Source organism: Pantherophis guttatus, chromosome 18 (assembly GCF_059756535.1).
Source record: "Pantherophis guttatus breed Tessera chromosome 18, ASM5975653v1, whole genome shotgun sequence".
Taxonomy (NCBI): Eukaryota; Metazoa; Chordata; class Lepidosauria; order Squamata; family Colubridae; genus Pantherophis; species Pantherophis guttatus.
In genome coordinates this window covers 13,967,456-13,978,286 of record NC_142080.1, presented here as the reverse complement: position 1 = coordinate 13,978,286, position 10,831 = coordinate 13,967,456, and the positions used below count along the sequence as shown (strand labels likewise).

At 52.6% G+C, this 10,831-nt stretch overlaps 1 protein-coding gene across 3 annotated transcripts in view; it reads left to right on the top strand.

Annotated features, from left to right (window-relative positions):
- Window positions 1-10,831, top strand: part of BCAN (brevican) — a 28,030-nt gene that overhangs the window by 519 nt on the left and 16,680 nt on the right. For 2 of the 3 annotated variants that reach the window (XM_034427007.3, XM_087881119.1), the window contains exons 2-4: window positions 7,841-8,010; window positions 8,502-8,894; window positions 10,367-10,541. In XM_034427007.3, coding sequence (XP_034282898.2) covers window positions 7,920-8,010; window positions 8,502-8,894; window positions 10,367-10,541 — 659 coding nt within the window. In that variant the 5' untranslated portion in view covers window positions 7,841-7,919. Of the gene's footprint in view, window positions 1-4,170; window positions 4,513-7,840; window positions 8,011-8,501; window positions 8,895-10,366; window positions 10,542-10,831 lie in introns of those variants that run through there. The other variant, XM_034427008.3, reaches the window with a different exon arrangement.

Genomic DNA, 10,831 nt, shown 5'->3' with positions numbered 1-10,831 from the left:
GCCTCCCTCTGAAGATGGCTGTTTATTTGCTACCTGCCGGGCATTCAAAGCTTCTCCAATAAAGGAGGAGGATTAGGAGCTCATACTTTAAAACTCAGGCTCCGCTAATCTATCAAGAAGGGGAGGAGGGGGAATCAGGTACTTCCCCCTTCATTAAACAGGCAAAGGTTTCTAATTGTCCAGCATCTTTCGTGGCATACATATTTTTTTCATTTTCTTGAGGAAGTTTGAGCATGGCGGTTTCTGTAGTATTTTATTGGTGGGCTTTTCATTTTAGGAAGGGATTTGGTTCTTTCTACAAGCAAGATGCATTTCAGAAGATGTTATCTCTGCCTCCTTTCTGATTTTTATTTTGATTGGCTTGTTTGTAAAGAAAATATCTTACTGGTTGCTAGTAGTATGAGCCGGGGACAATAGGGTCACCGTTGGGTTTCTGGACTAGAAGATCCCATAGATCTCTCCAAGTGGGTCTCCCTGCGCTTTCGTTGGGAGCATGGCAACTTCATGCAGTGTTCCAGTCCAGGGCTGCCTCAGAATAAGGCTCTCCAGCTCAGTGTCAGGACCAGGAGTGGGAAGCAGCTCCAGAGAACCACCTAGGTTTCCTCTGGAAATCACACCTTGGCTGCTGTGGGCTTCCAGACTGGATTGGACCTGCTTTGCCTCTCTAAGTAATGGAATTTTCACTATTGTGTAGATGACTGAAACAGAGGCTCTGAAATTGACATGAAGATTAGCACTGTTGTAGATGAGCCTGAAGCACCAACTCAGCCAGCTTCCTTTCCTCATGAAAACTTGGTGGCTTCCTCCCTTCGGTAACTTCTCAGCAGACAAGACTCTTTGACCAGCAGCAGTGTGCTTCTCCTGTGGCTGAAGGGTTTTGGAGAAGGCCCCCCAGAAACTGGTCACTGTGTCCCAGGGAAAGGCTATCTGCCCTTCTTCCTAAGAGCAGCCTTTGTCACTGCCAAAGTCTAGAACTATTATAGACCTTCCCACACCTCCATCACATGAATCTTGTCTTCATGTGATGGAGCCTGATCATGGGCCTGATCTCTCAAAGCCTGAGCTTCTTTCAGAAGAAGACTGCTGTTGCTGCCTGCCTCCAGCAGTGATAGAGAGGAGAAGCCTCTGCCAGGGCCAATCTGCAGACTCTCCACTGCTGAGCTCCTTGGAGAGGTAGAGAGCAGACAGGGCCATTTGTAGCAGAAAGAATCCTGCAGCCAGGAGGAGCCCCCCCCCCCACTGCCCCAAAAGAGCTCTGCCAGCTCTCTAGAGAGAGTGTAGTGATATTGGTCTTGCAGGCCAGCCAAGGACTTTCTGCAGGGGGTGCTGGATGTCACTGCTGGCAGGACAAAGTCCTTCGCAGGAAGGAGCCCTCTTCACAAAAGACTGCTTCTCATCCCCCTTCCCAGGAGCCTTTCAGTCCCCAAATTCTTTCAAGCAGGCCAAGCAGCCTCTCTGCTGCTGTTGCCTGGAAATAACTCATTATGGTCCCCCCAGTTCAATGGCACCAAGGATGCTGGGAAGACGTTTTCTTTTGATGGTGGGCATTGCCCACTGGAGCAGATTAGAACCTACAAGATCTGAAGGAGGCTACCTAAAGTCGGAGTCACCAAGTGGAAAACGAGGGAGAGTCAGCAAAGGCCAGCTGGGACCCTTGCTGATTGGGGGCAAGTGGAAACATTAGGAGGAGAATTCTGTAGGACTCTTCCCTGGGGTGTTGGATTGAGTAGTGCTGCTGGCTTTTCATACCTCCATATTCTACTCCACTTTTAGGCTAAAATTGTGGCCAGATCATCTGGGGATGACCTTCTTGGGGTTCTTGCTGAATCCCAAGGAGATGGCCCCCCTCCAAGGAACCACCTGCCCTGAGAGCCACTGGGGCACATGGCAAGACTTGTCTGGAAAGGGCTTCCTGATCTCCTGCCCCAACTTGGTGGCAGCTGCTAATGCATGATTTTGTTTCTGATCCCTGCAAACTCTTCAATATCTGCCAGGTTTAAGGAACTGTAAACTGTGGGTGAAACCCCCAAACTGCTCCATTTTGCACCAAGCAACTTTCAAATCGGTTTCAGCAACTTCCAAGGATGAGAAGACATTCCAGGCTAATCCCAAACAACCTTGGCGTGTTTGGGGAGTGCACACTCCCCCTTGGAGTCCATGGGTAAACTTGCCCATTAAGGCCCAGGATGCCCAGGAAAGTGAGCCCAAACTATGCCCACAGGCTGCTGCCCGGAGCTCCCTCAACACTCCTGTGAGAGCAGCAGCAGCAGCAGCAGCAGCAGGGTGGCAGGTGGCAGAAAAAGAGGGAGGGGTGTGAATCCAGCCCAGGGGCTTCCCAGAGGCTTGAAAAGACCCTGGGCAAAGATCCAGCTTTCCTGGCTGCTGGCCTGGAGTGGCCCATTGGGCGCTGTGAATGGATTCTCTTCAAATGCTTCTCCATTTGTGGAAGCAAGAAGAAATACAGGGAATGCATACCAACAAGGGATATGTGTGTGTGAGGGACAGATATGTGTGTTCACACACACACACACACACACACACACACACACACACACATGACCCTCCAGGCATGTTCAGCTTTTCCCACCAGAAAACAGGATGCCCCTTATATACCACCACCCCCATTCAAGAGCTCACCCACCTCCACTTTTTCTGAGGCTGGGTCCATCTGTGTCTGTTCCTGAAAAGCAGCCAACCCCCCCTCCACCCACCCCCTTTCTAAGGTTAGATCCGAAGATTTATACATCCCCACTGGGGTATTTAATCTCCATGTTGGTCTCTGCAGCTCCATGGTGGATGGTTTTGCTACCAGCAGAAGTGCTCTTCAGAAAGCATGGGAGTTCTGTACCGTGGGCAGTACATGTGGCATCTAGGTGAATGTTTCCATCAGCCATGAATCTTCCGAGCTTCCACTGTTCCTCAAATGGGAGCCCATTTGATGCACTTCTTGTTATTTTCTGTGCCCGTTCATTCAGACCATAGTCCATGGGCCCAAGCATCCTAACAAACTTGTCGGCCAGTCTAGATTACAAAGGAGCAGCATTTTCACAAGAAGTAGTTCAGGTGATGAAAAGACCAAGTTTCTCCTAAGCAGGGCTCTTCTGGCTGATGAGTCTCTACCTAGAGGGCAGAGTAGAGAGAAACACTTGCTTCCCTGATTTCACCTGTGTTCCTGCCAAGGAAACATTGCATTTATCATTAAATGCAAGTGGTAGCCACTCAGCAAAGCAAGGGAGGCCCCTGGAGAAAATCCTCCAAAGACGAGGAGGTCCTTCAAAGACATGGGGGACCATACAAGACCTGCCATTCTTAGAGGACCATTTCCCTGGTTTGGCCTGTCACTCTTTGCATTTCACAAGTTCATTGAGACCATTTCCTGCCAGCCTTTGGCCTTGGTTGATTCATAATGAGGTAAATCATTGTCTTGGTTTGGTTTGGTTTGGGTTGGGTTGGGTTATGTTAGTTCAGTGGTTTTTCCCATGTAATTGGGGCAGTCTACAAACATTGTCCACAAATACCACAGTCACAAGCCTTTTAGGGCCCCAGAGGTTGAAGGTAGCATCTTTTCTTTAAATGACTTTGCATTTGCTGGGTAGTTTTCACATAGGAAGACTATAAGAGCCAAAGGTGCTTTGGAGATCATCTACTCCAATCTTCTGCTCAAGGCTGGCATTTGCCACAGCAGCAGCCCTGAGCTCGGTTTGGGGGTCTCTGGTGAAACAGGCAGGCTATTGCTGCACTGGAAAGTTCCCAGCAGGGCAACCATCTTTACCTTGTAGATAAGCCAAAGGGGTTAACTAGTCAAGCCCATCAAGTCACACAGCACCTAAGAGTAGAGGAGGGGTTGAGGGCGTCACCCAGCTGCTTTGCAAAGGCCAAGGCCAGAGCAGGCCTTGAGGAAGGGGACTGGACAAATAGCTGCCTGGCTCAAAAGTCCTTGAGGACCCCCAGATGTATTTGGACATAGAACTGATGGCGCCCCCCCCCTCCGCCCCAAAAGCTGAAGCAGGAAAAGATGCCAAAGAAAAACAGAAAAGATCCCACTCAGTATGAGCTTGTCTAAAACTGGGGGATGCTGGAAACAGATCCTGATGCCACTCCTGCATCACTGGGTGGGACGGCTTGTTTTTCCTGCCTTGTCTCTGCCTTTAGTCCCCCCTCTTCCTCTGCCCTGGCCAGTTACTAGCGCTGCAGCTGCCAAAGCCTAGGAAACTGCAAGGGAGGGGGGAGAGTGAGGGGTGCTCCTTCCTCCCCTTTGACAGCTCACCTTTGTCAGCTGAGCAGACAACGCTTGCAGAGAGAAACGATCCCTCTGGGAGAAGCTTAGGAATGCTGTATATCACCGGATCCCGGTGCCAGGCTGGGGAATATCCGCGGCGGCACCTTAGGCCAACTTAAATTGCCCCAGAGAAGCTGGAAATGGTATATAAAGGGAAGCTGAACTTCAGGAAGAAAAAAACTAATCATAATTATTCAGTGGTGTTCCAGAACCTGGAAGAATTTCAACTGAAGGTTAGAAAAAGACTTCTTAAAGTGCAGCTGGGCACGGAGCCACCCGCTCCAAGATTGGGGGTTCCTTTCAAGGAATGTGTTCGGTTGGGCTGGGGGGGGGGTTGATTGGCGAGGCGGGCAGCCTTACTCGTTTTACCACTTATTCTTCGTCTTTAGAAACTGGTTACTTCCCCAGCCGATCCGGGTCTTTTCCCACATTTCCTCACCACTGCACACAACTGTAGTATTGTGTGTGTGAGAGAGCGAGCGCCAGAGTGAGCGAACAAGCAGGACTCCGGCAACGTCCCCAGAAAAAGGTCAAAACCTTCGGCAGACGCTGCAGGTGCAAAAAGTTTGGTTCCCGCCCAATGCGGAGATGCGCTTTCTACTCGCTCTTTCCGCTCTCTTCCAGTCTCTTGCAAAGCGGGCAGCGATGCCCGGGGCGCGGGGCGAGGAGACGCGAGGCCGGAGCTACCAGCCTCCCTCTCAGAGGCCGAGCCGGAGGGCTGGCGGGGGGGGGCTCAGGGCGGCTGGGCGCAGAGCCTCGCTTCTCCCTCTCAAGGCGCCCAGCCGTTGCCTAGAAGAAGCCGGGAGGGACGCAGCTCCTTCCCCCTTTTTGCCACTAGAGCGAAGGCTCCCAATTCCACCTCCCGAAAGGTTTTTCTCCCTGCGGCCGTCATCGCTCGGTTCGCCAAACTCCGTGGCAGGCAGGCAAAACCTTTGGGGGCGAAAAGGGTCGCCGGCCCCTGGGCTGAGAGGCGTCCCGGCGGGGCTTGCAAGCGCCACTCGCGGGCTGAGCTGCGCCTGGCTGGACGGGCTCCGTGCACCTCCACAAAGCCGGAGGGAGGGAGGGAGGGAGACGTCGAGCTCTGCCCAAGCCCGCTTGAGGGCTGCGGGCTGCCGGCAGCGGAGCCCTTCCCGAAGCGAGCGCGTCCTCTTAGGGCGTCTGGGCTCTCCGCTTCTCGCGCGCCTTGGGGACTGGACTGGGACGCCGCGCGCGGTGCCCCGATCCTCGCCCACGAGGATCGACACTGCGCGCCTGCCCAGGAGAGCTGAAGATCCGTCCGCGGCTGCTGCGGCCACCCCGAGATGGTGGAGGGAGAGCTGAGAAGCAAAGGCCGGGCGGTCGCTCGAATCCCTGGGATGGCTGCACGCGAGGGCCTGGCTGGGTGGCTTCTGAGGGTCAAAGCCTCCCCCGCCCCGCTGGCGCTCGGCAGATGGCAAAGGCAGCCCTGCGAGGAGCCAGACCAAAGCCGCCTCGATAAATTCTGGAGGAGACGGTTAAATGAGGCGAGGAGTCGCCAAGAAAGGGCAGCAGCCCCTTGGAAAGAAGGGCGGGCAAATGTCTTCCTCGTCTTGCATCTTGACAGCTGCCGCCTGGCGCCGCCACAGAGCCCGGGCCCGGTGCCACCCACAGCCAAGGGGAAGGCTGAGGAGGCACCTACTGGCGGCTTCCCAAGGCCCGCTTTGGCAGGAGGCCTTCGGCAGAACTCACGTCCAAGAAGTCCCTCGGATAGGACGGCAGAGCTGGAAGTGGCCTAACAGGTCATCGGGTCTAAGGCCGCCCGGACTGCAGGATCCGCCCCAGTTTCAGCCTCTGTTTGATCCTTCAAACCCAGATCCTTCCAGTCTCCTGACTGACAGCTGTCACGCTGTTCTTCCTATTTTTGATTCCTTTCTTTCACCAGATTTTCCTGCCCTGAGCAGGTCCCTCCCAGCCCTAGGATTCTATGCTCTCCTCTCTCCTCCTCCTTCAAGTTTCATCCCCTTGTCCAGTCTTTCCCCCTCTGGAGCAAGCGAGAAATCCCGAACCCACATTCTGTTGACCAAGTGTGGAGTTCTTTTAGACATTGATGTGTATTCCCGAAGTTAACTACCATTTTCATTGTGAAGGAATTCAGTATGATTTCATTTCCGCTCAAATTCAATTCTTTGAATCCACAATAAAAGGGCTGAGAGTCCCCTCTCTTATCCAAAACAGAAAGGACTCTTCCAAAGGACGAAAAGCTTCTTCTACACCGAGAAAGGGCATTGCTGCCCTTCTTCATCCACAGTTATGTCAGATTATCTTTCCTCGATCTCTTTGGAACAAAGCTCACCTGATCAGCATTTTATATCTGCCCGGAGTTGATTTTTTTTCTCTTGCCAAAGTAGCTGTCAAAAGTTTATAACCAATTCTTCAATAAAGAGATGCGTCTCTATCGTTCTGGACCGGTTGGACCTTGGTAATACAGGAGAGTTGCGAAAGTCTCTTGCAGCCTATCTCACCCATTCTTTCCAAACCAAACCCAGGTAGATGGACCCAGGAGAGAGGGAGGGAGGGGGAGGGGGAGAAAGGAAGGGGGAGGGAGAGAAGGAGAGAGGGAGGGGCAGGAGAGAGGGAGAGGGGGTGGAGAGCGAGGGATGGGGAGGGAGGGAGAGAAGGAGAGAGGGGGGAGGAGGGGGAGGGGAGAAGGAAAGATGGAGAGGGGGGAGGGGGAGAAAGAGCGGAGGGAGGGGACGAGGGGGAGAGAAGGGTAGAAGAGAGGGAAAGTGGGGGGGAGAGGGGCAGAGACAGAAGCACTGGTCTCCGGTAGCTGGTTTCTTTATACCTCCCTACGAGGGCTGGGAGATGTTTTATTTGGCGATACAAGGCAGAGGTCGGACTGTGGTTCCCTGGGTGAAGGTTGCTAGCATTACGCGACTCTTCTTCCTCCCTGGCAGAGTCCGACAAGCTTCCTGTCTACAGTACACTTATAGTAGTATACTTTCGCGGTGACCAATACCTACTACATGCTATTGTATAGCTAGCAAGGTTTTCTTCCTCAAAGCCAGTTGGGTCTGAATTCCTCCCGCTGGGATTTTTTTTCTACTTTTTCATTTCCATTAAAGGCCAGCAGGTGGCGCTCTCGCACTTTCCACATTGTGCTCTCCGGGAGCTTCTTTTTCCTAGTCTGGCCATCCAGCGGCCCCCAAGGAAAAGCACCTTCTTTCTGTGGGCTCCCCAAGGCGCTTCTCCTCCTGCCTTTAGAAACGTTTTTCTTTGTGCCATGGAGCCAGAGAAGCTGGAGGCGTTTTGGGCCGAGACTGCAAAGCGGACGGAATGGGTCCACTTTGAAAACTTCCTTTCCCTGGGGTGCGGCGTGTGTGGGGTGTACCTCAAGTTCTAGGTCAGTCTCCAGCTGGCTGCTATATGGGTGGTGGTGGGGTATCATCCAGGTCTTTATGCATAACAATCAGGTGGAGAAAAGACCCGGTAACTTGTCTGACTGCCAAACAAACAAAGCCATTACAACATTTTGGCCTCTTGGGCATTCGGTTATAGTTCAGTTATGTAAATGTTCCCTCTTTTTCTTTTTTTTCCTTCTAGTGAACTTGGGAAAAGACCATTGCTTAAGCTTTCCTTCCCTCTAAACCCAGCTTCCAGTCTCCCCCCAAGCAGGACCAGGATGGCCTACTGCCGAGATCTCTTGCTCTGCACTGCCTTGGTCCAGCTGGTGTCTCTGGGGGCATCCTTCCACTTTGTCAGGGAAAGCACAGGTAATGCAGCCACGTGGCAGGGCAGAAGCAGTGGCTGGGCAGGATGGGCCAAGCGCTCCTCTTTGTCCCTAGAGATGGAGGAGGGGTTTGCAGAAGGCAAGCATAGCAGTCAGGCCCAGAGGCTTCAGCCTTTTGCCCTTCTGGTAAAAGGGGGAAGTGGGTAATGATCGCCATGACTTCCCTGTGCCCCTTGGGCCTCTCTGGAGCTCCTCCAGATTATGCTGGTGATAATGGATGGAACGGGCAAAATACAACATTGTCTGTCTCCCAAAACTGGTGGAGGGGGGAGGCCATCCAGGGCCAGGATGCAGCCCTTGACCCTCCCGAGATGCCACTGTCAGTCATTGCCTCAGTTTTCAAGTTGAAGAAAGGGGTGGAAGAGCAGCCACAAGGGGAAAGGACTGCCCTCCCAAAAGATCCATTCTGACAGTTCTGCAGGTGCCCCCCCCACCAGGCTTCTCAAGGCTTGCCCCCCCCTTTTCTCCCCCCAGATGACCTCAAAGCTCTTCGCGTCTCAATTGCCAAGTATCCGCCCGTGCGCGCTGTCCTGTCTGGCAGCCTCACCATTCCCTGCCACATCACCTACCTGCGGCCACTGCCCACTGCTGAAACGGCCAGTCGCCATGGGGTTCGGGGCACCCTCCGAGTAAAATGGACCTTCCTTGCCGACGGCAAAGAAACCGAGATTCTGGTGGCCCGGGGCCTGAAGGTCAAAGTCAGCGAAATCTACCGTGACCGAGTCTTTCTGCCCTTCTATCCTGACTCACCCACGGATGCCACCCTGGTCCTGAGTGAGCTGCGCTCCAACGACTCTGGACTGTATCGCTGTGATGCTCAACACGGGATTGAGGATGGGCAGGATTTCCTGGAGGTGAAGGTGAAGGGTAAGAGGTTCCCAGCCCAAGCTCACCCAGGTCTCTCCCCGAGGCTGAATTCCATGCCTGGCTTCATTCCTGATGAGGGTTCAAAATGCTAGGCGAATTTTCACTGCCAATTCAGTTAGGAATTGGCTTCTTTTATGTGTAATGTAATCCATAATCTGCAATATTGAAATCATTTAATGGATTTCTCAGCAGTAGCTTCACATTTGTGGCTTAAATTCTTTCATGCGGCTCTCCTTGAAGTTCTTAAAATCTCTCATTTGGCCGCTTCCAAAGCAGTTTTTCTCAAACTACTACCAGTATGTATCTACTATGTATTTACATTATTTATTTCTGTTTTATTCAATTTATGACCCCCATATTCTGAGTGGTGGACTAGTAAGCATTAGCAACCATTTCCTTGAAGAAAAGAGCAACAAAGACGATTAGGGGTCTGGAGGCTAAAACATGAAATGTGGCTAGAGATATTGGGTATGTCTAGTCTAGAAAAGAAAAGAATTGACTAGGGGTGACCTGGTAGCAGTCTTCCAATATTTGAGGGGCTCCTACAAAGACGAGGGGGGTCAAACTATTTTCCAAAGCACCAAAAGGCAGGACAAAAAACAATGGTTGGAAACTAACCAAGGAGAGAAGCAACCTAGAACTAAGGAGGAATTTCCTAATGCTGAGAGCAAACAACCAGTGGAATGAATAGCTTTCCTCCAAAAGTTGTGAGTGTTCCAACACTGGAGATTTTCAAGAAGAGATTGGACAGCCATTTGTTCAGAATGGTAGAGGTTCTCCTGCTTGAGCAGAGGGTTGGACTAGAAGACCTCCAAGGTCCCTTCCAACTCTATTATTGTATGTTCTATGTTCCTTTCTTTCCTTCCATGAAGCAAAATTTTCATGAAGAGTATTAAAAATGATGTATTTTAGGATAGAAACCTCTATTTCTCTCAATGAAGATCCTAACAGCTTTCCCCATACAAGCCAACACTGCCAAGGAAACCTTCAATATTAGTTGATAAAGCAAAGCAAACTTAGAGGGTAGCAGAAGCCTTAATAAAGTTAAGATCCTACAAAGGCCACCTCAAGAGAAGGCAGCCTTCTTGAGCCTTCCAGCGTGCCCGCCCTCTTCGGAGCTGTGAGGCAGATCCTGTGAAAAAGTCCCACCCCAGGAGACAGAGAGCTCAGAGCCAGCCTCCCAGGGAGCCTCTTTTTAGGTGGGGGAAGCCCTGCGGGGACGCTACCTGGACAGCTGAGGGCGGGGGGTAGCCTGGCAATTGCAATGGTCCTGGGAGTTACTAGCGACGCTTGCGGCCCCCTCCGAGGGAAAGGCGCTCACTTCGCCTTCCCCGCCCGGCCGGGCTCCGAGAGAGCGGGAGAGCCGAACCCCTGGGAGAGAAGCCCCGGGAGAGGTCAGGCAGAAGGAGGGCGGGGTGGCCAGAGCGTTGGAGGGACCCCCGAGGGCTGCAGCCTCTCCTCTCCTCTTGCAGGGGTGGTCTTCCATTACCGAGGAGGGTCTTCCCGCTACGCCTACACTTTTCCCCAGGCCCAGGCGGCCTGCGCCCGGATCGGAGCGGCCATCGCCACCCCGGAGCAGCTCCACGCCGCCTATCGCAGCGGCTACGAGCAATGCGACGCCGGCTGGCTGGCGGACCAGACCGTCAGGTAAAGGGGCCGCGGCGGGGAGTGGGGGGTGGTCGGCTGGCCATCCTTCCCAGTGAATCAGGCCTCGGTCCGGAAGCCAGGGGACTGATGCGGAATGAGTTAGGTACCAGGTTTGTTGGGAAAGTAAAAGGCACCTTTAAATGAACCGTCTGTATTGGTGTGAATTTTATTTTAACGCAAAAACGTTTTGAAAATCCTGCAGCAAAAACACATTTCCTGGAATAGGCTGCAACGCTTTCCCTTGTCTGGACAGAAATATTCAACATGGATGCTTAAAACATTTGTACTTT